The 25,588-nt window shown below is 46.9% G+C and overlaps 1 protein-coding gene across 2 annotated transcripts in view; it reads right to left on the bottom strand.

The window, feature by feature from the left end:
- The window catches only part of BCL2L1 (BCL2 like 1), a 50,869-nt gene extending 31,064 nt beyond the window's left edge, over nucleotides 1–19,805 (bottom strand). Inside the window, exons 1-3 of one of the 2 annotated variants that reach the window (XR_012374732.1) lie at nucleotides 19,512–19,805; nucleotides 18,531–19,224; nucleotides 799–849 (exon numbers count right to left, since the gene is read on the bottom strand). Coding sequence is in view for 1 of the 2 variants with exons in the window: in XM_025876471.2 (XP_025732256.1) it covers nucleotides 18,531–19,094 (564 nt within the window). In the remaining variant the exon portion in view is untranslated. The remainder of the gene's footprint in view (nucleotides 1–798; nucleotides 850–18,530; nucleotides 19,225–19,511) is intronic. The other variant, XM_025876471.2, reaches the window with a different exon arrangement.
- Between the last annotated feature and the right edge of the window lie 5,783 nt (nucleotides 19,806–25,588).

The raw sequence follows: 25,588 nt of genomic DNA, 5'->3' as shown, positions 1-25,588 counted from the left end.
TGGCTCCCATTTCAGACGCTGGCACTGCTACCTGGGAATCCGTGGACTGACAGGCAGTCAGGACGGGCATCAATGCCGGGCAATGACTCATCTATTGGGATACCAGGGCTGCCGAGGGCCTCGGAGTCTTTCCTTGGCATCTGCAGCTCCCACAGACCTGGCTCCAGCTGACCTTTCTGGCTTTATCACCCAAGAGGGGCCCTTCCACGCATATCCAAACTGGATTACTACTGCTTATGGGTCTCTTTTTTAGAGTCCATCCCAGCTGGCACATCTTAGCTAACATGGACCCCTTGCTGGGAGCACCAGCCCTCTTTTTCCCTGACTACGCTAAGCTCCAGCTCTAATGGTCCCTCTGCTGTGACGTGCTTCTCTTATTTGGCAGTTAGCACTTATTGGTGGGTTTCACAAGATCTCTTTTCATGTACATTATGTCGTCTCTCTCTAATTCTGTTCAAAGTGTCTTGAGAGAAGAACTGGGTCTTCAGTGGCAATATCTCAGTTAATAAATCTTCTGGGGAAAAGGCTCTTTGAAACAAAGTTGGCTGGGTCCACTGAGGGGTTGGGACAAGAGCCAGGCTCCTCCCTACTGGACTGGCTCTTTTGGTAAATGAGAAAGAAGAGATCATGCTGTCTCAGTCCAGGAGCCCAGCTGATGAGGTGGTGAGGGAGCCAACAAATCCTGGACTATTATATGCAGTCTGGGACAATCCCAAGGTCATGTGTGTGCTTGGATTTTATTTTATTATCATTATTATTTTAAGTAGGCTCCACCCCCAAAGTGGGGCTTGAACTCACAACCCCAAGATCAAGAGCCGCATGCTCCACCAACTGGGCCAGCCGGGTACCCTGTGGTTGGATTTAAAAAAAAAAAGAAACAAAAAAACATTTCAAGAATCTGGGCATACTTTACTTATCAATCATAACAACAGTAGAAAAACTTTGCTCAGTTCAAAGTGACTCATGTATCCATTTCTGTGGACTTATTTTAGTTCTGGCTCTTGTTTTCTTACCCATACTTTTCTTTCACCTGACGCCCCCAGCTAAATCCTTCTAGTTACATGAATTTTCATAAGTTGCCTCCAACTCTTTGTAGAACAGAATGAGGTTCCAATAAAAAATAAGAGTTGGTCTAGTTTTCTTTTAAATGCTGTAAGGGTATACAAAAAATGGTGTTCCAAACAACTCATTATAACAATTAAAGATAAGTGACAAAAATAATGCAAATAAATCACTGAATATAGTGCTTGGCACTTAGTGACCATTCAAAAAGTGAGTTGAAACAACCCTCTCAATTCTTAATGGCTTCACTTCTCTGGGCCTCAGTTTTTTCATGTGTAAAATGAAAACAGTATCTCAGGTTTGTTCATTTATTCAATCCTTCATTCCAAAATCATCGTTGAATGTTTACTACCTGCAAGGAACAATTTTAGGAACTACAGATAAAATGATGAACAAACCAAAGTCTTTATAATCATGAGGCTTGTATTCCAGGAGAGGAGACAGACAAAAACCAAGTAAACACACAAAAGGAAAATGTCAGATAGAGGTCAGTGCTATGACAAAAAATACAAGCAGGTAAAACACTAGAGAATGATTTAGAAGTAACTCAACTGGGTGTTATACGCAAACAATGAAGCATGGAACACTATGTCAAAAACTAATGATGTAATGTATGGTGACTAAAATAACATAATAAAATAAAAATAAATAAATAAATAAATAAAAGCAGCTCAGCTACTTTAGACTAAAGGTCAAAGAGAACCTCTCAGAGGAGGTGACCTGGGAGCTGAGTCAAGGGAAAGAACCTGCAAGGCATACAGCAGGGCAGAGCATTCTAGGTAGTGGGAACAGCAAATACAAAGGCCCTCAGGCAGGGACAAGTGTCACAGGAACCAGGGAGAGCAGAAGCCCCTGTGGCCAGAGTATAGAGAGGGAGTGGTGGAGTGGATGGAGGATGGACAGGCAGCCAGGACCGGATCATGCAGGCCTTAGAGGATTTGGTAAGGACTCTGGGTTTTATTCAAAGTGGATGGGGGGCTGTAAGCAAGAATGTGCTAAGATCTGAACCTGGTTTTTATTTTACTTTTTTAAAAAGATTTTATTTATTTATTTGAGAGAGACAGAGATAGCAACAGAGACAGAGAGAGAACGCGTGGGGAGGAGAGGGGGAAGCAGGCTCCCTGCTAAGCAGGGAGCTGGATGCAGCGTTCGATCCCAGGACTCCTGGATCATGACCTGAGCCGAAGGCAGACGCTTAAGCAACTGAGCCACCCAGGCGCCCCCTGAACCTGGTTTTTAAAAGACCACTCTGGCTGCAGTGCTAGGGCAGTAGTGATTTTTTTAAGGTCCCTTCCCAGCTCCAAACTTCTGATTCTTTTTCTTTTTTAAGATTTTATTTTATTTATTTATTTGAGAGAGAGAGAGAGCACATGAGGGGGGGAGGGTCAGAGGGAGAAGCAGACTCCCCGCTGAGGAGGGAACCCGATGCGGGACTCGATCCAGGGACTCCAGGATCATGACCTGAGCCGAAGGCAGTCGCTCAACCGAGCCACCCAGGCACCCCGAAACTTCTGATTCTTTCCCTGTCATTCTAGGCTCCCATAAACTGGTTGCAAGGGCAAGAAAGATGCACCTTCTTCACTCGAGAGGGCGCAAAGAGGAGTGGTTTCTGCCTAGGGCAGGAGTAGGGAATCTGTGCCACCTTGTTCTGCAGGAGATGGAGGGAGTGGCCCAGTGAGGGAGGGGTGGGAATCCCAGCTTGGAAAACATCCCCAAGCCACCTGTATTGTTTCTGCCTCCTGTGTGGAAGTTTCTGCCAATGACACAGAGCTCTGGAATGCCTCCCCCCCCAACCATACACACACCCAGTCTTCCGTTTACAGAGGCACAGTTGTACTTTGCATTCCTCCCAGGATTTAGCTCAAATCTACTCTACAGGAAATGGTCGATAAAGAGCTACTGATTGATTAATGAAGACAGGGAATATTCTTAGCCATTAAGCAAATATTAATGAGTACTATGTTGGTCTTCGGGGATGCAAGGTGATTAAGATGGGTTTCTTGCCTTCACTGAGCTCAGAATTCAGTAGATAGACCAAAAACCAGAGACAGCTACAATGTTGGATACAAGGTAACAGCAGCAACATTTACAGGGCCCTCATGCAGTGGTAGAACATGGGGGCTTTGGAGCCAGCAGGCCTGGGTTCAAATCATGCCTTTACCACTTAGTAGCTGTGCATCTTTGGGCAAATCCCTTAAACTTCCTTATGCCTCACTTTTCTCCTCTGTAAAAGGAGAATAATAAGAGTACCTACCTCAATAGTACTGTTTTGAGAATTCAAAGAATTAATAATGTGAAACACTTAAGTGTAACTGCACAAGAAATGTTAACTATTGTTGAAGTTACTCTAACATCTGTGCTGAGTCTCACATGTATGAGAAAACCCTTTGAGGCACATATTACTGTCTCCATTTTTCAGAGGCTCAGAGAAGGGGGGAAAGGTGCCCAAGATGACAAAGCTGGTACATTATGGCACCCAGATTCAAACTCAGCTCTGTCTGACTCCATAACCCATACTCCCAATAACAAAATGATCTCATTTTCTTAAAAAGCCCCCACCACAGTGCTCAACCCACAGCAGGGGCCCCATAAAGGGAGCTATGACTATTATTCCATTGTCTCTGGAAATCTTCCAGTAGGAGTGCTGTGGAGCCCAGAGTAAGGACTTCTTTCAACTGGAAGGAGGCTGCTAGGGGTTCAAAGGTACTGACCGGAGTACCAATAACAGGCTTTGATCCGGAGTTCCATGGGTTTCCCTCACTGAGGCTTGGGGTACTAATTTGGAATGCCAACTTCCACCACTAAATCAGACCAGAAACTGCCCCCAGGTGCCCAGACACCTGCATGGACAGGCAGGCAGTTTCCTCTGGGTTGACTTCTTGTCTGGCCCTACACATCTCTCAGTTTCGTCACTTAGCCGCCAGCCTGGGGCCTCAGGCCTGCACCTGCTGCCTGATCCGGTCCCAGGAGACCCTGAGCCTTAGACTTGGGCTCCCTCCCTTGACCCTAAGGGACATTTCTGATGACTCCCTGAAGATTTCTTTGATATGGTAACCCCTAGGGTTCCATATGAATGTGGGTGCTGTAAGCAAAGGGAAATTTTTCTAGCTGAGTAGCAGACGGAGAGTGGGTAGAACAAGGGGTGGTTGTTCTTGTTCTGAATCAGAGGTGAACATGGGGTGAGGCCTGCTGTGCCTCACAGTTTTATGTTTAAGCAGCACTGATCCTGGCTGGGTCAGAGTTCCCACTCAGCAGTCCAACCTAGGCAGGTGAGGACATCCTGAGGTTGGGAGTTAATACTAATTTCTATTTCCCATTTGAATCACACTCAGAATTCTGGCCTTGTCTGCAATGGCTTAATGTCGCTAAACACTCGGCCACCAAGTGCTAGGCCGAATAGTAGTTGATAACAGCCAATGAGACAGTTTTCAGCTTCAATAAGCTCAGAGTACCTTACTTTAGTCTTTCTCCCAACAATCCTGTGAAAAGAATATTATTTCCATTTGATAGATGTTCAGACTTAAAAAACTAAAGTAACTGTCCAATTTCATGAAGGCAGATAAGAGAGAGCTACCTAGGGGCGCCTGGGTGGCTCAGTTGGTTGGGCGACTGCCTTCGGCTCAGGTCATGATCCTGGAGTCCCGGGATCGAGTCCCACATTGGGCTCCCTGCTCTGCAGGGAGTCTGCTTCTCCCTCTAACCCTCTTCCCTCTCGTGCTCTCTATCTCTCATTCTAATAAATAAATAAAATCTTAAAAAAAAAAAAAGAGAGAGCTACCTATTGTTTCCATTCAAAAAACGTTGGTTGAATGAATGAATGAACGAATGAAATGACATAGCTATGGCTGTGACCTCAGTCAAGGAGCAACAACAAAACCAAATATTTATAGTTCTCAAAGTGCTTTTTCATCTATCATCTCCCGGAGTCTCACAGCTAGCCCATGAGGGAGGCAAGGCGGGTGTTATCTTTCTATAACAGATGAGGCAATAGGCAGAGCTTGGGCAAGAGGCTTATGGCCACACAGCAAACAAGGAGTGGAGCCATCCTGGAAAAACTCAGAGTCCTCACAGTATTTTGTTTAATCATTCAAACACGTGTCATGCACCTACTATGTGCTAGGTGTGCTCCTATGTACTTTATTTATTATTATTTTTTAAAGATTTTATTCTTATATTTTTAAAGATTTTATTTGAGAGAGAGAGAGACCGAGCAGGGGGAGAAGTAGGGGGGAGGGAGAAAGAATCTCAAGTAGACCACGCGCTGAACTCACAGCCTGATGTGGGGCTCGATCTCACAACCATGAGATCATGACCAGAGCCGAAAACAAGAGTCGGATGCTTAACGGACTGAGCCATCCAGGCACCCCTAAAGATTTTATTTTTAAGTAATCTCTACATCCAACATGGGGTTCAAACTTACAACCCCAAGATTAAGAGTCACATGCTCTACAGACTAAGCCAGACAGCGCCCCAAATCCTATGTATTTTAATATTCAACTAAGCCTTCCACTCAGTTGACAGTAATGACTGAGTGCTTTCTATGTTCCAGGTTCTGTGGCAGGTTCTAGGGACACAGCAGTAAATAAAGCAGAGGAGGAGGTCCCTGCCTTCTTGGGGGCACTTGGCAAAGATCGAAGAAAATAGGCCCTATTGCCAAATGCTGGGTCGGCAACACTTACTGTATACAAAGCATGACTTGGGGCACTTGTGGAGGACATGGAGGACAAGGTTATGGGCCACAGTCCTCAGCTTCAGGAATCCTATAATCTCCAAAGGATATCCACATACTCTCTCAGCCTAAAAGTTTGCTCTTGGAGAGTAGCTCCAATAGTGATCACAGCAACTTGATCACCTGTGAAGACACTGAACAATAGCAGTAAGAGTAGCTGTCATACTGAGTAATTACAATATGCTAGGCTCCATGCTAAGTGTTCCATGTATCTTACTAGTTATTTTCATGCTCCCAAGAGTCTTTCAAGAAAAGCACTACAGGCAACATTTTCTGCCCATAGGTCCTGTCCCCGAGCTTTAATAAAACCACCTTTTTACACCAAAAAAAAAAAAAAAAAAAGGAAGAAGAAGAAGAAAAAAGTCCTATATATTATCATCTCTTTTTTATAGATGAGGAAACTAAGGCTGGGGGAGACTAAGTAATTTGTCCAAGGATAACTATAGAGCAAGTAGGATTCAATAATTGGTTTGGCAAATTTTGTACCTAACTCTTTTTTTTTTTTTAAAGATTTTATTTATTTATTTGACACAGAGAGAGAGAGAGAGAGCACAAGCAGGGGGAGCGGCAGACAGAGGGGAGAAGCAGGCTTCCTGCATGAGCAGGGAGCCCGATGTGGGGCTCGATCCCAGGACTCTGCAATCATGACCTGAGCTGAAGGCAGCGGTTTAACCAACTGAGCCACCCAGGCGCCCCATGTACCTAACTCTTAACTGATGGAATTTGTCCTAGGGAGGCCATGGAGAGGCAGACACCAGGAATACCAGGAGTAGCTACTGCCTGGGAGGGCTGGAGCCTCCAGAGCCCCCAGAAGATTCTTCCTCACCCCCTTCCATCAAGTCTGAACATCACACAGATGAGAAGGTAAGGAGGAAATGGGTATGTATACTAAAGCTATTTCTAGGGCAATAGGAGTTCTCTCCCTCTCTGCTAAACCTCCAGGGAAGTTTGTGACCTCTATTTGCCACCCATCAACCCCCAGAGAGAGAGAGACAGAAGTAGGCAGAGGTGGGGGTAGGGCAGTCTTTTCTGGGATTGGGTAGGTGGGGGGCACATCAGGGAAGAAGGGAGAAGCCTGATTGGACAAGAAGCCTGTACATGTGATATGGTTGATGTCCTTCACATGGAACCCTCTTGGGGGAATGCCAGGACACCTTTTGGACCCAAGAAGCCTCAGAGAGGAGAGACTGGTACAGCCCTAAACTGCAAGTTAAGCTAACAAATTCTAAGCAGTGTAACTAGGTCATCAGGTTCCTAGAGAAGCCAGCTGTGGCTGGGGGATGGGGAGGGAAATTTTGTAGTCTACCAAGATCCCTACTTCCCTTCAGGCCCCGCCCTCCCTGAAATCTGCACCTGCTCCCAAACTGACCCCTTCCCCCAGCTGGGCCCAGCTGTCAACGGCTCCCAAAGCCCTACCCCTGCCTTCCATGGGCCAGAACCACAGGGCCCTCTTGGGCAGGAGGTATCTAATCGCCACCTGAGCCCTTCAGAAAGGGGGCTGTAGGACAGGAAAGGAGCGGCCTCTCCTGGTGGGTACTTCTTGCTCCATGAGGGCAGCAGGAAAGTCGGGCCCCTTGGGCCTGCCTAGGGTACCTTCCTGGCATTGTTGCCACAGGTGGCAGGAGACAGGTGATGTTTACCCTGCTGAGACAAGAGTTGCCAAAAGGCTTCAATCAAGCCTTTGAATCTGCACCTGGCCCAGAGCCCCAAAATAACAACCAGGGCAGTCTACCTGATCCACAGGTCGCAGGTGCCTCTGGCTTTTATCTCCCTGCAGTTCTGCCTGCTGTGCCCCAGCTGGCAAGGGATTCTCTTTCCCAGGGGTTACTGGAGACCTGGCTGCATCCCTCCAGTGTTGGGCCTCTCCTCATTGGCCCCACCTGTACTGTCAACCATCGCCATCCCTCTGCCCTGAAGCCTCCACCATCAGTCACTGCTCCCTTTTCCCTGACCAGCTTTACTGACAACCCAGACCATTTCTCAGCCAGTCTGCCTTCTCACTGCCTCCCAAATGCATCATACACTTTCTACCCTCCAGATCTGCCTGGGAGGTTCTTACCTACTGAGGCTGCCTTCATCACATTCTTTCCACCTACTGAAAGCCTTCAAATGGTCCACATCTTCCTAACAGGTAATAATGATGCCTAACATTGACTGAGCATACTATGTCAGGCACTGTGCTAGGTGGGCTACAGGGTCACTCACTCACTCACTCATTCAACAAATATTTGCTGAGTGTCTCCTATGTGCCAAGCACTCTGCTAGATGCTGGGGAGGAAGGAAAAAATGAGACAAAACCCCTACACTCTGGGCGCTTAGATCTTACTGGAGGAGACAGACAGTAAACATGTAAATATGCGTGGCCTCTTGAGAGGTGATATTTAAGTTGAGACCTAAATGGTAAGACGACAGCTCTGATCAGATCTAGAGAAGAGTGATCCAGGCTGAAAAAACACAGCACGCCTATGCTCACTTCGGCAGCACATATACTAAAAAACACAGCACGCTTATGAGAAAGAGATTGCTATTGTCTTCATTAAGGGATGACTATTATCTTCCTTTTACAGATGGGGAAACTGAGGACTCAGTGTGAACTACACAAAGCTACAATGCTAAGAAAGTTATTATTCAAGCCTTTAGTGATCTTTCCCCTTCCTGACACTTTCCACTATTGGCACAGAAGAGGGTCTGGGTTGGCGATGCACCTGGCAAAGGAGAAGGTGCATACTGATGATGCAGCCTGAGAGTAGAGGCCTTGGGACCGAGTAATCAACTGAATAGCTGATGGTGGAAGTGGGCCGGTTTGGAAGAGGTCCAGGGCACCTGTGGGATGCAGCCAGTGGGTTTGTCCTCTTCTACTTCTGGAAACTACACCACAGACTTGGCACAATTTGTCTGTAGTGTTTTGGGTCTATTCCTCCTGCTGCAAATGAGTTTGCTTCCTTAAGGACAGAGACATTTTTGTCACCTAACCTGCATCTAATAATAACCCTTCACGTTCATTGAGCAGATGCTGGCTGAGCCCTTACCCAACCTCAGGCCCTGTGCCAGGAACTCAGGGTAAAATAAGCCAGTCTGGACCTGCAAAGAAGCAATGACACAGTGGCTTGAGGGTAGGCTTTGGCACCAGATACATCTGGGTGCAAGACCCAGATCTGCCTCTTATAAGGTATGTTAGTGTGGACATGTTATAGAGCCTCTGGAAGCTCTGGATTCCCTGTCTTTTTTTTTTTAGATTTTATTTATTTATTTATTTGACAGAGAGAGAGAGAGAGACAGTGAGAGAGGAAACACAAGCAGGGGGAGCAGGGGAGGGAGAAGCAGGCTTCCCCCTCTGCAGGGAGCCTGATGCAGGGCTCGATCCCAGGACCCCAGGACCATGACCCAAGCTGAAGGCAGATGCTTAACGACTGGGCCACCCAGGCGCCTCAGGATTCCCTGTCTTGACACAGTTGTGAGGACCAAACAAGATGATTATGTCAAAGGGCATAAACATAGCACTTGGCACAGAGCAAACACTCAACACACAGTATTTGTTATTATTATTAAAAAATACTTTTGCTTATTCTGATGGGTTGGTATTATTGTCTCAGATTTAAGGGTGAGAATTTGAAGCTGATAATGCCTAGTACTATACCACAAGCAACAAATCAAGCTAAACTTCAAATCTGAGTCCAGACTTTTACCTATGGGTGTATGGAAGGTGATCAATACACACCAAGTATAATGAACCTTGCTTGGTGTGTCTGGCAACAGAGGGGGTGGATGGGTGATACACATAGCCTGATTCAGATGGCAGAAGGATATCAGCAAGACCCAAGGTATGGGGGGCATGGAAATAGACCACTGAGGGATGGGACCCAGATCCACTCACCACAGTATCCATAGCATCCCCAGCACTTAGCACATATAAAGCATTCATAAGTATTTGTTGATTTAACAAATGAAACAAAACTCTGAGGACAGCTCCAAGCAATGTACAGCCTTAGGGAAGGCAGGCATGGTCAATAACACTGCGTTAAAAGTCAGAACACGGATTCTAAGTCTGATTCTGCAATCTACTGTGGGACAAGCCCCCTTGTCCTGAAATGGGACTGAACATACCCACCTCACCTACCTCACTGTGAAACGATGTATACAAAAGAGTCTGGTAAATTATAGAAAAGCGTTCACACGCACATAAAAGCTACTATCATCACGCTCCAGACTACTAAAGCAGTAAAGTGCTGAAGGTGTCATCTCAAGTCTGAATCCCAGATCGCCCTGGTATTTATTAGCTTGAGGTCCTGAGCACATGTCATTTTTATCTGAGCCTCAGTTTTCTCAATCGATAACCTTGTAGGGTTTTAAAGGAGGGTAGAGATAAAGAACACAGGCTTTGGAGTAAGGCAGTCTTGGTTTGAAATCCTGACTCTGCCTCCTGCTAACTAAGCCCTCCAAATCTCAGTGTCTTGTAATGATCAAGTTGGTTGGGAGAGTAACACAGAGATGATGTTGGTAAAAGGCCTGTCGCATAAGTGGCACTGGATAAACACCCACCGTCATCTAGCTGGTAGTGAGGGGGAGGGGGCAGAGCACAGAATTTAAAAGTGGGAGCTTGGAGCTTACCAACCGTGCTACCTTTGCATAAGTTGTTTAACCTCTCTCTACCTCAGTTTCCTCATTTGTAAAATGGGGATAATAATAGTACCAACTTCAAAGTGCTGCTAAGCGAATGGAATAAATAAATACATGTAAAGCACTTTGAACAATGCCTGGCATAGAGTAAGCACTTGATAAATGTTAGGTACTATTAATAGTAATGTTAACAATAATATTAATCACCAAGTGGAATAAAAGGGAGGGGCTGTTTAATCCTGCGATGTGGGCATCCCGTGGAATAATTCCAGGGAAGTCCCTGGACAGCTGTTTGTAGGCAAGTTTTCAGCCTCTGAGAGAAAGGCTCCCCATGGAAAGGACAGGAGACTGGGGGGGGGGGTCCCTGAGCTAAAATCCCAGTCCTGCTGACCAGGAGGCCAGCCTCTAGGGAGGCAAGTCAGGCTCCTTGGAAGGGACACTGTGTTCCTGGCTCCGCCTGACCGGGGGAACAAAGGCACGTGTGTGTGGCCAGGGAGGAGGGAGGGGAATGTTTCCCTTTCAAGAGCGGAACAAAGGATCTGAGGCATAGTTGAGTGCGTTCCAATCCCCTCCCAAGCTAGCTCCCATTCCTCAGATGATTGTCCAACAAGGTTTTCAACCTTTCTAGCTTCCTCCTGAAAGGTGAAGGGGGGAGGGGCCGGCTCCACTTCACTCTATCCTCTGTCATCAATCTCCAAGAGGCAGGATTTACATGTGCCAAACCTCTAAGATCTCTCTTAGGAGTCTCCATCCTGGGCAGGGGGAACCTCTGAGGAAACTCAGGGTTAATGGATGAACAAGGCACTGCAAGTGACAGGCTTAATGTCCCTCTAGGGGGAGTCCCAGACTGAAACTGCTACTGAGTGATGGAGCCATGGAGAGAGCTCAGAGTTCTGACCAGCCCCCCAGCATGGGATGAGGGAAAAAGCCTGACAGAACTAAGTGGAAATGCATTTTCAAATCTTAAAGGGGTGATCAAGGGCTGGAGAGAGAAGCTAGGTGAAAGGTGAATGGGAGAGGGAGCAAAGAAAGTAACTGACAAGAGGAAAGGGAGGGACATGTCCAAAAAAAGCAGCTTGTGGGGAGGGGGGGAGCCTTTAGGGACATGACTTTCCAGTTTCTACACTCTCCCCAGCAGGAATCGGCTGCAGGGCTGGGACAGGAAGCAGTCCATGGAAGTCATTGCAATGGCATTTCCTGAAGAGCGAGAGAAAAACCTCTAGTTCCGAGGGGAGCTCTGGAGTCTGCCCAAAAAGCCCTGTAGCTTGGAGCTAGCTGTAAGGCTCCAGCTTGCACCGAGAGCCTCATCAGAGATGAAACCAAGTACCAGAAGGTCCCAAAGGCAGTTTCTTTCTGTAAAAACACTTATTTGCAAAAATCAGTATGTAATAAATGGGAAGCCAGAAGGAGCCCTAGGATGCAGCTGATATTCACTGCTGATTCGAATAGTCACTGTTTTGAGGGCCTTAAGATATGGATTAACTCACTGAGACTTCAGAACAAGGCACTATTATTATGGCCATTTACAAGTTAAAAGACTGGCCCAAGGTCACAAAGCAAAGAAGTGGTCAAGCGCAGATCTGAAAATCCAAAGCCTTCCTCTTCCTCCTGATGTGTGACCTTGGCAAGCCACTTCACCTTTCTGAGCTTGACTTCCCTCCTGCTCACCTCCCTGGGTGGCTATACACATAAAAAGGCATGGTGGATATGAAAGCGCTTTCTGAGCTGTAAGTGCTACATAAATGTGGTTTATTATTATTATTGAGGGGTCAGTGAGAAACTACCCTACATTGACACTGGGATTACTTAATTTTTGCAGTTAAAATGTAGTAGCTATTGATAGAAAAGAGCCATCCTCAAATGTAACTAATGTGAAATAGGGCCTTACTGGAGGAACTGGCCACAAGGCTTAACGCCAGTGACAACCAGGATTCACAGAGTATCAACTTCAACCCTCCATCCTACAGATACAGTGGAAACTAGAGCCTGGGGGTGAAGTGAGTTGGCTAAGGCAAGACAGTGAGTCTGAGCAGATTGACAGCAGAACAGGGATCCTGACTTTAAGACCAATGCTTGTACCACCATGATACAGGAACACCAAGAGCTGCTGCCATGACAGAACACTGCTAGGACCTGTCTGCCTTGAGGATGTGTTGGAGGGGCATGCAGTCCAAAAAAGGAGAATGGATGCTGAATGAGTTTCTGATGTGAGTTCTGTGGTGAAGATAAGAATTATAATACCAACATGTGCCAGGCTCTACACATCTCAGGCATGCCTCATTAGGTCTTTGCCATGACCTGATGAAGCAAGTATTATTTGCCCCAAGGTTCAGAGAATTCAAGGAGCTTGCCCAAGGTCACACAGCTAGATGTGGGTGAGCTGGGACCTAGGCCCAGACAAGCTGCAGTTACTCAGACCGAAATATTCCTAGAATGGAGGAGGACCATTCAGGATACCACATTCAAAGAGAACGATCCCTGAAGAACATCTAGCTTATTTAGCCTTGATTTCATGACCTCCAAGTGGTTAAAAAAGGTGGCTTCCATCAATACACCAAGTGCAAACCTGGCCATATTCTCTAGTCACTTCTCACTACTTCCACCTCAGCCTCCTGATCCAAACCACTCTTCTTTCTCACTGGGCAGTTGCACCAGCCTCGTCACTGGTTCCTCCTGGCTGCCGCCCTTGCCGAATTCAGATCACTTCACCCCTGCTGCAAACGCTCTCCTGGCCTCTCTCGCATTCATCCACAGCCAAGTCCTCAGCATGGACTGTAATGCACTGTGTGATCTGGCCTTTGGCCACCTCTCTCCCCTCTCAATCCCAACCACTTTTCCCTCTTGCTGTTTCTTCTCTAGCCACATTCTTCAGGTCTTGGCTCAAACACTACCTTTTGGTGATGCCCTCCCTAACCTCTCTTAAAACTGCAGCCCTATCTCCCTTGCGAGGCATGCCCTTGACCTGCTTTATTTTCTTCATAGTGCTTACTATCACCTGTTATGTTTTATATACGTATTTACATGCTTATTGTCTATTTCTCCCCACTGGAATGTGAGCTTCATGAGGACAGAAACTTAATTTAAGGCAGTAGTACCCCTAATATCTGGGACAGCCTGGACATAGAAGCTCAATAAATATCATTTGAATCAATAAAATTCCCATTACTATTATTCTGGTTTGATAACTGTTTCTTCAGAAATTTGGTGGGCATCTCTCATTAGATACCTGCTATGCCCAAGACCTCTGCTCAGTGCTGAGGAAACAAGTGTGGACAAGATGTGGACTCCAGGGGCACCTGGGTGGCTCAGTCGGCTGGGTGTCTGCCTTCGGCTCAGGTCGTGATCCCAGGGTCCTGGGATCGAGCCCCATGTCGGGCTCTCTGCTTGGCGTGGAGTCTGCTTCTCCCTCCCCCTCTGCTGCTCCCCCTGCTTGTGCTCTGTCAGATAAATAAATGAAACCTTAAAAAAAAAAAAAAAAGATGTGGACTCCACCTTCAGGAAACTGCTAAATCTGGTAGAGATAAAATAATGTGAGAAATGTCTTCTTTACACTAAGTTCATGCTACCACTGTTATTTTCCTCTCATTCATCCAAGTTCTGTTGGGTACTCTACCAATAAAAAAGGCGTAGCCCCTTTTCCTCCAGATATTTGAAACTGGTGATCATATTCTCTTGAGTCTTCTCTTCCCTAGGCTAAACAAAAAGGCCCAGTGGATTGTCTGACTCAGGTCTGCCAACTGGGAATGGGGAAAACAGACTGTCGGCTGGAGGGACAGAAGAGAAGCTGCTCCAGGAGTAGAGTGACTCCTTCAAAGAAAAGAGAGGGAGTCCCTAGGGAGGACTCTGTGCAATTAGGTTGGGGGTAGGAACAGGGCCCTGCTAATTAAGGAAGTAGATTATACTTCTGTCGAAGAGCAGCTCACTGAGAATACCCCTAAATCTATCCATGCCAAACCCAGACAAGACCATGGTTGCTGAAAGAAAGCCCCATGATGGAAATCTGAGGACACTGGAAAATGCTGAAGCCTACTGGTGTGAGGACAGATACCTGCTGGGGAAAGGACAGCTGACAACCGCTGCTTCCTGCAACCCAAACAAATCTGGTGACTGCCCACACAAAAGTCAAGAAAACCCTCTGGGTTCTGTTGGGACCTCCTGAAAAAACACCTGGGTAATTTTCTACCAGAAGCTAAAGGGCTCTATGGGGCCACTGGGGAAATTAGTCCCAGGAAGTCTGGAAAATCCTGTGATGGTGACAGGGTTTCAAGAGCAACCTCAAATGTACATCCAGAAGAACTGGGTGTTTTGAGGTGGAGTCCTTGAGACATTTCTACCTCACTTTAGGACTTGAATGAGATTACTAAAAATTTCCACGTTTGGGGTTTCTAATGGGGTTTCCCCAAGAAAACCACAGAATTGCCAACAGCTGCTGAGATCTGCAAAGGTCACTGAGGTGCTTCAGCTAGCATATACCCATGCCAAAGAAGCCAGAATAGGCAAGAAGAAACCTATAGAAACTAGAAGACCACAGAACCATGCAGCCTGGGAAAGGCCAAATTATGTTTCCTCTCTCCACACACTGTTCATTGCTCCTGACAATGGTTTTCCATCAAGCTAAGGGGTTTCCCAGGGACTTCGAACCCAAAAGGGCTTGCCCACCTGGGTCCTCACCCTAAAATTGTCCACATTCCCATTGGAAAGCCCCCAAAACACTCTGTCCCTACAGAGAAGGTCATATCATATTCCATTCTAGATGAATATCTCAGGAGTTGGCTTTGTTTCTTGAGAACTCTGGGGCCAAAGTTTTCTGAGGCAGATGGTCCACTCATTAAAAGAAGTGCGTCCACCCTACAATTAAGGCCCAGGAAGGGCTTTTGTTCTAGATTCTTTACTAGAGTCAAGCTATGGCAGGTGGCTGTCATTATTCTATTTTACAGGTAGGAGAGATGGATGGACAAGAGAGACAAACAGGTTGAGCATTTTGCCAGGTGACTCCAGGCAGGCAGTGGTGTGGCTACATGTGGAATTCCAGTCCTTGGAAATCACCCACAATTAAGTAGATATATCTGAAACAGGTCACCTTCCCCCCCCCCCCACGATTCTTATCTACTGGCAGGGCCCAAGAGGGTTTAACAGTGAAAGAATTAACAAGAAGGCCACTCTGGGCAAAACCCTGATGCCTACTTGAGTTTTACCAATGCCAGAATCTGAGGCTACTACACACGTGCCTTTGGGAACCTGCTACTGCCAACAAAGGCACTGTTCTACCTGAGGCTTCCGGAACAATGTCACGGACCAGAGTGAGCACCTCCACGGGCATGTTTTGTTTGGCCCAACAGCATTTCTGCCCTTCTGTGCCAGCCTGTCTGGGTCACTTTATTACTCCTAGGACAACCTTATGCCGATGGAAAAGACTTTAGGCTTCAGACTGAGGCCGACCTACGTGTAAATTCTCACTCAGTCAGTTAACTGGCTGAGGGATACCTGGAACCAGTCATTGAGCTATCAGGAGTTTCACATGTAAACTGGGAATAAACCCACCTACCTTGAAAAGTTATTGTGTGGGATATATGAAATAGCACATCATTTCCATGAGGGAAGGTATCGTGTGGCTTACTGTCAGCACAGTGCCTGCCTCATAGTAGATGCTCAGTAAATTTTGGTTGCATAAGTAGAAGACCCAACACAATGCCTCATACATAGGATGTACTCCATAAAGGCTCATTTCCTTCCTCTTTTCTGCAGGGATGCTAAATTTAGAGTATATCTCAGGGTGGTAATGGCCCATAAGTCCTATACTCGTGGATCCGCCACAGCCTCCAGGAAGGTTTTGAGATGCCACTGTAGTAGCCAATCTGCGCAGCTCAAACAGGATGGTACTTGACAGGGAAGTGTGTGGGTAGCTTCTATCCAAAGGATCTCTACTCAAATGTTCTTTACCTCCTGGCCTCAGGGAGCATGTATGCCCAGAAATGGTGCTGACATAACTGGCTTCTGCACACATCCCCTCTGTTCACCAGGAGGAAGTAGCATATGGTATGTTGTCTAACGGGCTCTGAAAATTCTTGGGCAAAAGACAAGATGGAATTTCAATACAGGGGTGATCTAATGAACTTGCCCGGTGTTGCCGTGTCTAAAACCTCTTTCTGTATACAATGCTGGGCGACTGGCAATCCTCTGATCCTGGTAGCCCTCTGCAGAGGCTGGCCGACAGAACAGGCACCTCTCCCAGACTGCCTTTTGTTAATAGCTGGCAACAACCCACCTGGTATTAGCACCCCTGGCCAAAGACAATAGTCAGGCAAGGTGGGCACAAGGCCCATGTCTCTACTAGGGGATGCCTCAGAGGCTGCGTCTAAAGTGCTGGAATCCTGTCCCTCCTGTAATCAGCTGAACAAATATTTGCCCCCAAAGAGAATCAAAGCAGAAGGGAACAGGCGAGGTCATCACACAAACCAACAGGAACTATTTAATCATTTATCCCCCCAGGGAGTTCATTTACAGAATGGCTTTCAAGTCTGGTCAGCCTTAGCTCCGAGAGCTCTCCACTTTTACCTCCCCCAACCCCACCCCGGTCATCTGACCTCTATTGACTTGACCCCTTTGTATTTTACAAGAACTGGCAGCAGGAAGAGTTAATGAAGTTGCAAAGAAATGGGAAATAAGACAGGGGAAGGGCAAACTAGGCGGTCTCTGGCTCAGAGGTAAACTGAAGTGCCACGCCCTAGGCCCAGCCTATGGATAATTTGCATTCTTGACATTCCTGAGTCCGTGCTGCAAGGCCCCTTCCACCTCAGCTCCTTCAATAGATGACTTATTTCCACGGCCTGCTCAATTTTCTGGACATTCTGAGGGGACCGAATACCTCTCATAAGCCCTGCATCTCCCCTAGGTAGGGAGATAAGCAAGGAAATTAGGACTGAGTTTGCTGTAGAAGAGCAAACATTGCCTACAATGACCACTGGTAAGAACCTCTCACCACTAACTGCTCTGAAGTTGCTGATGGGCAAGAGAATTCTCCCTCCTAGTAAAGGAATGAGGGCACGACTCCTTCGTCTGGAACCAGTAACAACTTCTACAGGGACTTGCTGGTGCCAGTCACTGCTCACATTAGCTCCAAGATTTACAATATTCTGCAAGGCCAAGAGGGCTTGCCGCCTTTTTTTAGTGGAAGAAACTGAGGCTCAAGGTAAACTGGCCTGTCCAAGGTCACACAGCTGGCTGAGTGACAGGGCTGGCACTCACACCTATGTCAGTTGTTTCTGAAGTCTGTCACTGAATCTCTATATCCCAAAGAGTCCCAGAGACCAGGTTCTTGCTCTGCCATCCAACAGTGCTCCGTGAAGAGGCCCTAGGGCCCTGGCTGCAAAGCAACAGGCAGAACAGCTGGAGCTCCCCAACCGACCCCAGGCAGTGAGGTGCAAAGTCCCCGGGCTTAATGCGTGACACAGCAAGAGCTCCACAAACAGGCCAACCATGCAGAAAGTTGCACACTTCAGAGCAAATGAACAGAGGGGTGCAGCACAAACACAACCAGCCCAGTGGCATAGCTTACACTGCCCTAAAAATCTGACAATCCTCAGCCATCCAGGCCAGTGGGAACTTCTGCCTGGCCCTGCCCTGTTCTGAGAGTAGAGGAACACGTATGCAAACTCTGAAATAAAGGGAACTTGATTTGTGGGAGGGAAGCCTAGGACAAGACTGACATCCCTGGGGTTAAGGATGCAGGGGCTCGGAGGCATTACACTCATCAGCCCTTACTGTGGTGAGCCATTTTGTCAGGGTGAGGGGGAACACTGGAATAACTTTCCACTCACAAAGATTTGGGGCCAAATAAACACACCGACTATGTTTTCCTCTGCTGAGAAACTGGAACACAAGTATGAAAGAGTAGGGTCATGAGGGTGACCAGAATGAAGGATGCATGGTCCCTCAAGAACTAGGTCATCTGTATTTGAGAACAGTTAACCTCTTGTGGTGCAATGAGGCCGGTCACATCTCCTTAACAAACGGTCTCCAATAACCACCCAGCATAACAGAAAGAGATACGGGGCAGAAGCTGTTAGACATCTCTCTGACTGGAGGCCAAGGGAAAGGTACATACAAGGGGCGTGGTCCTTACCCAGCCGCCGTTCTCCTGGATCCAAGGCTCTAGGTGGTCGTTCAGGTAAGTGGCCATCCAAGTCGCGATCCGACTCACCAATACCTGCATCTCCTTGTCTACGCTCTCCACGCACAGTGCCCCACCGAAGGAGAAAAAGGCCACAATGCGACCCCAGTTCACCCCATCCCGGAAGAGTTCGTTCACTACCTGCTCAAAGCTCTGATATGCTGTCCCTGGGGTGATGTGAAGCTGGGATGTCAGATCGCTGAATGCCCGCCGGTACCTCAGTTCAAACTCATCGCCGGCCTCCCTCAGAGCTTGCTTCACCGCTGCCATGGGGATCACCTCCCGGGCTTCCAAGCTGCTGCTGTGGCCAGTGGCTCCATTCACCGCAGGGCTGTCCGCCAAGTGCCAGGATGGGTTGCCATTGATGGCACTGGGGGTCTCCATCTCTGATTCAGTCCCTTCTGGGGCCTCAGTTCTGTTCTCTTCCACATCACTAAACTGACTCCAGCTGTATCCTTTCTGGGAAAGCTTGTAGGAGAGAAAGTCAACCACCAGCTCCCGGTTGCTCTGAGACATCTTTATAATAGGGATGGGCTCGACCAGTCCATTGTCCAAAACACCTGCTCACTCACTGAGTCTGGTCTCTGCTTAGTGGTTCTCTTCTGAGATCCAAAGCCAAGATAGGGTTCTGATGGGAGAGAAAGAGCTTCAGGAAAAAAAAAAAATTAATATGCATGCCATTTACCCTACAATATCCCATTCCCCTTCGAGGTACCAGAACTGGTTTCTTTGTGGCTCTTAGGAAGGTCTGGGTCTAGCTTCCAAAAGACTTCAATGAAGTCAAATTGAAAGCACCCGTGGGCTCTTTCTGAATCACCACACCGGCTTTTTTTTTTTTTTTTTTTTTACCCCAGCCACCCCCTTTTCTCCGAAATGCCTTCCTCAGAAAGTCACCCCCACGAGCAGTCTGCCCCCCACCCCCACACCACCTACATTCAAATCCGTCTCAGGCAACCGCAGGCAGGTGCAACCCCCGGAAGATCTTTTGTAACATAGGTCGGGAGAAGAGGTGGCAGCCGGGATGCCGGCAACTCAGCCGGCCTCACGGCGGCTGGCAAAAAAAGGAGCTCCGGCTGGAGGGATCATGCGACCCGGCAGGCTGGGAGCCCAGAAGGCGACACAGGAATTACGAAGCTCAGGAACCGGCCCCCTCGCTTGCTTCCTCCTCCATCGCCCGGATCGAGGGCGGCCACTCGGCAGCGGCCTCCTGCCACCCGGGAGCCCAGCCCCCTCGCTCTTGCACGCCCCTTGGCTCTCCGCCTCCTACTGGGAGCCAGGAGAACTCTCCCGGAGGTGGCTGGTGTGGGGTTTAGGGGTTTTTGTTGTTGTTGTTGTTGTTGTTGTTTCTATTTAAGTACCAGCTCAGGGTAAGGCTTCCGAAACCCTGCAGGGACTTCTCAATGGGGCTCAAGGTTTCGAGAAGGGACAGAGGGAGGGGAAAACTGCCTCGGATCTGCGGTCTGACTTCGGAAAGGCCATCCCCGGGCCTTTCCGGGAGGCTGACGGCCGGGGACCCCCCAGAAACACCGCTGATTTTCTCTTAATTCCCCAAAGGCCCTGGACGTGGCGGCGGTGGAGGGGGATTGCCGGGTCCTCCATTCCCCGCACGGACACAATGGCCGCCGGCGCCCTGCACAAAGACGGGGTGAGGGTGAGGCGCTGGGCCTCTCCTCGGGTCAGGGAGAGGGACTGAGGCCTGCTCGAGCCTCCCCCCACCACAACAGCTGAGACCACGTTTTCCTGAGGACAGGCCCAAGGCGGCTTCCTGGCGCCCCCGGGAGGGCTTAGGGGCCGGGGGCTGCACCTCTCCCGAGCCCGGGGCGGGTGGGCTGCGGCCTGGCGGCTTCTCCCGCGCGCTAGGCCGGGTACCCGCCAGGCCACCGCCCCGTTGCCAGGCAACAGCTCTCCCTCAGGGGCGCCCCCTAGTCCTTTCAGGGAGGAGGGGTCTCGCCCCCGGCGGCCCGCCCCGGCGTAACCAATCAGCGAGCCCAGTCAGCACAAAAGCGGGACGGCGAGGGCTCCCATTGGGCGCAGCGCCTGCCACGCACAGGGGAGGCGGCGCTCTCACCTGCGAGCCCCGCGAGCCATGGGGGGCCACATCCCCCCTTCATCGGCCAGGTCGTTTCCAGACGCGAGGGGTCTTCGTGGCCAAGTTCCGCGCCGCGGACCCGGGCCGGCCTACCTGGCTGACGACTCGCGCTGTCTCTTCCGAACGAGCCGGCCTCAGTTTCCCCTGAAGAGACCGGGGGAACTTGCAAGCTCAGTCACTTCCGGTGCCGCGGCAGCGCGCGCGAGCCCGAGACGCAAAGGGAGTGCGCGCCTTGAGGACTGGCGTCAAGACCTGGGAGAGGGCGCCCCCTTGCGGCAGATCTGGGGAATCTGGAGACACACAAAAAATCAACGTTTATATTCATATTTCCATGAGTTCGTTCGTTTAGTCAGTTTCATCCATCTGCGAGGTTATATATCTAAAAAGCGTCGTGTTGTAGCTAAGAACCTTGTGTCTTGGATTCCAACTCTGTTAGTTGGCAAGTTCTTCAACCGCTCCGTGCCTCAATTTCCTTAACTGTAAAATAGGTAAAAAACCAATCTCCCTCATTGAGTTATTGTGAGAATTGGAAGAGTTGTTATTTATAAAATCTGTAGCACAGTGTATGGTGTGTAGTATGTGTTGCATAAATTTATTCAACAAATGTTTATTATTTGGGTTGCTGAAGATAGAAACAAGACAAGACATGGCCCCTGCTTTCATGGAGACAAACCCCTGAGCTGGAGAGAGACAGTAAACAACTAAGAAAATACACAAACAAGGTAATTTCAAATAGTGACTAGTGCTATGAAAGAAGTGAATCAGGGTATTGTTACAGAGAGAGTGAAGGGAGGTACTTATTTAGACTGGCTGGTCAGGGATGTAAACCCTGCCCTGCCTGCCCAGCGAGTGAGAGGCATTTATTCAACAAATTGTTTATGTAGGGTGGCCAGGGATGGCCTCTTTGAAGAGATGACACAGAACGCAAGACTTGAAATGCAAGAAAATGCTGGGGCACCTGAGTGGCTCAGTCGTTAAGCATCTGCCTTCAGTTCAGGTCATGATCCCAGGGTCCTGGGATGGAGCCCTGCGTCGCGTTCCCTGCTTAGCGGGAAGCCTGCTTCGCTCTCTCCCGCTCCCCTTGCTTGTGTTTCTTCTCTTGCTGTGTCTCTCTCTGTCAAATAAATAAATAAAATCTAAAAAAAAAAAAAGAAATATAAGAAAATGCTGACCCATGGTAAGAACCTAGAGAACAGCAGCTTGGGAAGACGGAACAGCTTGTGCAGAATGTCCTGAGGCAGGAAGATCTTGGAATGTTCCAGAAACTGAAGGAGAAGCAAGTTGACTGGAAGGTAGTGAGGGAGAGGAAATGTGGCATGGGAGGAGGTTGGAAAGTTGACCATGGAAGTGAGTTAGACTTGATCCTAAACATTGAAAGGTGTTTTATGTTAATTTAATTGATTAAAAATAGGTGTACAGGAACACCGAATATTAAAAATATGCAAAGAGCATAGAATGAAAAAGTTAAGTCCTTTTCCCACCCCTTCTTTCCAATCCACGGGTCCCCCCACAGCGATCATCATTTTCTTCTGAGGTCTTTCAGAGATGGTCACTGTAGTCACAGGCAAATTACTTGTACAGATTTTTTTACACAAATGGTAGCTTGCTATAAACACTTCTACATCTTGCTCTTATGACTGAGCTCCACATTTTCGATCTGCCTCAGTTTTTTAAATTAATACACAGCTTTATAAAGACAAGCCATAATTTACTTGCCTAATCTATTTGTGAACACTTAGTTTCCATTCCTTTCCTATTACAAATAGTGCTAGAACTTGTCCATTTGTTATTTTGCATACATGGGAGTTTATCTGTTAGGTAAATTCCTGGAAGTGGAATATCAGTAAATGAGTATATGAACTTGTTTTTGTTTTGTTTTAATGGATATTGGCAAAGTACTCTCCATAGGTTGTACCAGTTTGTCCTCCCATCAATAAGAGAGTGCCTCTTTCCTTACATCCTGAACGGCAGTGTGTTATCAAACCTTACTTTCCTTGCCAATCAGAAAGATAAAAACCAACAGGCACTTTTATTTTTCATTTCTTTTTTTTATTAAAGATTGTATTTATTTATTTGACAGAGAGAGCGAGAGAGGGAACGCAAGCAGGCGGAGTGGGAGAGGGAGAAGCAGGCTTCCTGCCAAGCAGGACCCTGGGATCATGACCCTAACGGGGAAGGCAGACACTTAACAACTGAGCCACCCAGGCACCCCTCATTTCTTTTTATTAAGAGAGAAGTTGAGCAATTTTTCGTATTTATGAGCCTTTTTTGGGGGGAGTTCTGGTGAATTCTCTGTTCACTTCATTTGCCCTTTTTTCAGTTGGTCTTTCCATTGAGCTTTTCCTTGTTGATTTATAGGAATTTTTATCCTTTTTTTCTACACCTAAGATGTAAAGATTTTTCCAGTTTATTATTTATTACCATGGACAAACTTTTATTTTGTATGTATCTCAATTTATCAGTCTTTTCCTTTGTGGTTTCCAGGTTCTATGTCATTCTTAGGAAAACCTCCAATTCAATATTAGAAAACAAATTCTCTACTTTCTTCTAGTTTTTACATGGCTTCATATTTTACATTTCAATCTTGTGCCATCATAAAGTCACTTCGGTGTGAGGCAGGAATCCACAATTTTTTTCCAAATAATCAATCACCTAGTTATCCCAATAATTTCATTTTTTCCCAACTCGTTTGAAATGTCTCTATTATCATAATCTTCATTCCCAAGTGTATTGGGGCCAATTTCTGAACTTTCTATTATGTTCCACGGAAGAGTTTTGTTTTGTTTTTTAAGATTTTATTTATTTATTTGACAGAGAGAGAGAGAGAGCACAAGCAGGGGGAGTGGCAGAGGGAGAGGGAGAAGCAGGCTCCCCGCTGAGCAGGAAGCCTGATGTGGGACTCCATCCCAGGACCCTAGGATCATGACCTGAGTCGAAGGCAGAGGCTTAACCAACTGAGCCACCCAGATGCCCCCCATGGACGAGTTTTGAACTGGGGCAGGATGTGATCTGATTTGTGTGAATCTGTGAAACCTCCAGTGTCACAATTATTTCAACGTGAAAATTATCATTATGGAAGTCTATGATGTGCTTTGGGGGCCCAGCAGAGGGCAGATCAGCCCTGCCCAGAGACATGGGCTTTATTGAACTGGTCCTTAAAAGAATAGGATTTTGCCTGGAAGAGAAAGGAGGTAAGGGGCATTTTAGGTGGAGGGCGCTGCCTCAGCAAAGGCAAGGAGATCTAACGTGAGTGTCCATGGTGTGATCTAGAAATAAATTGGGATGGCTTAGAGGGCAGTGGTGGTAGCAGAGACTGAACATAAATGTGCATCTGCATGTGCAGGACACGGCATACACACCAGAAGAACCAGCCAGGCTTTTTGAAGGGAAAGGACATGAAGAAATTTATATTTTGGAGAGATGGATAGGGTCTTTTGGGAAGGGAATTTTGCAATATTTACCAAAAGCCTTAAACACAGGTCTGGAAAGATCATTGAGAAATGATCTTTGATTGGAATTGAATTTAAGTGAAATGCATCCAAAGATTTATCTACAGAGATGTCTGTGCAATGTTATTTATAACACAGGAAAGAAAATTAAAAATTAAGAAGGTCAATAAATAAGGTGACGGTTTACATGGGTTAAATTTCCACATTAAAATTGTAATTGAGTAATATTTAATGAAGTGGGAAAATGCTCAAAGCATAACACTTAAAAAATAAATTGCAAAACTATACTGAGGATTATGATTTATAAAAAATGTACATTACACACAAAATATAGTAGAAGGAATTCTGCCAGAATGCAAAAAGGTAGTTATTGCTGGGTACGCAAATTATGGGTAATTTTCTTTTCCTTTTTATACTTTTCTGTGTTATCTAATGTGACTATTTTGTTTTAATTGGAAAACACTGTTTTAAAAAAATTTTTTTAAAGATTGTATTTATCTATTTGAGAGAGAGAGAGAGCACAAGTAGGGGATACGGAGAGGGAGAAGCAGGCTTCCTACTGAGCAGGGAGCCCAACATGGGGCTCGAAACTAGGACCCTGGGATCACAACCTGAGCCAAAGGCAGATACTTAACCAACTGAGCCACCCAGGCACCCCAGAAAACATTGTTTTAAAAACATGTTTGCTGAGATTTAGATGATGAGGAAATGCTTGTGGTGTAATGTTAAGTGAAAATAAAAGTATACAAAATTAGTTGTGTGACACTCTAAATACCATGCATAGGAAAAAGGCTATAAATCAATATGATAAAGACAAAACAAAAGTGGAGAAAATCCTTGCATAGATGCTACAGAGAAAACAGAAACAGAGTGGTCAATAAATCTGAAAAGATGCTCAACCTCACTAGTTATCAAGGAAAATGAAAACTAAAACCTCAGTGAGATGCCATTTCACACCCACCAGACTGGGAAAAATGGGAAAATCTGATAAAATCAAGTGTGGTTCAAGAATATGGAATAACTTTGGAAAAAAAATGTATTGTTACCTAGTAGAATTGATGATGCCCACAACCTATGACCCAGCAATTCTATTCTTTGATACATGCTCTAAAAAAACTCTTGCACATGTGCAGGTATAAGAATGTTTATAGCAGCAGGGGTGCCTAGCTGACTCAGCTAGAGGAGCATGCAACTCATGATCTCGGGGTGGTGAGTTCTAGCCTGACATTGGGTGTGTAGAGATTACTACTAAAAAAAAAAATAAGTAAACTTAAATAAACTTAAAAAAAATGTTTATAGCAGCACTACTTGTTTTTGTTTTTTTTTTTTTTGTCAGAGAGAGCACAAGCAGGCGGAGCAGAGGGAGAAGGAGAAGCAGGCTCCCTCCTGAGCAAGGAGCCTGATGCAGGACTCAATCCAGCCTGATGCAGGACTCAATCCCAGGACCCCGGGATCATGACCTGAACTACAGA

The sequence above is a fragment of the Callorhinus ursinus genome, unplaced genomic scaffold, assembly GCF_003265705.2.
Source record: "Callorhinus ursinus isolate GAN/ISIS: 27379988/994484 unplaced genomic scaffold, GSC_fseal_2.0 scaffold38, whole genome shotgun sequence".
Lineage (NCBI taxonomy): Eukaryota > Metazoa > Chordata > Mammalia > Carnivora > Otariidae > Callorhinus > Callorhinus ursinus.
Note: the sequence above shows the minus strand (reverse complement) of the source record. Positions and strands in the feature narration are given on the sequence as shown.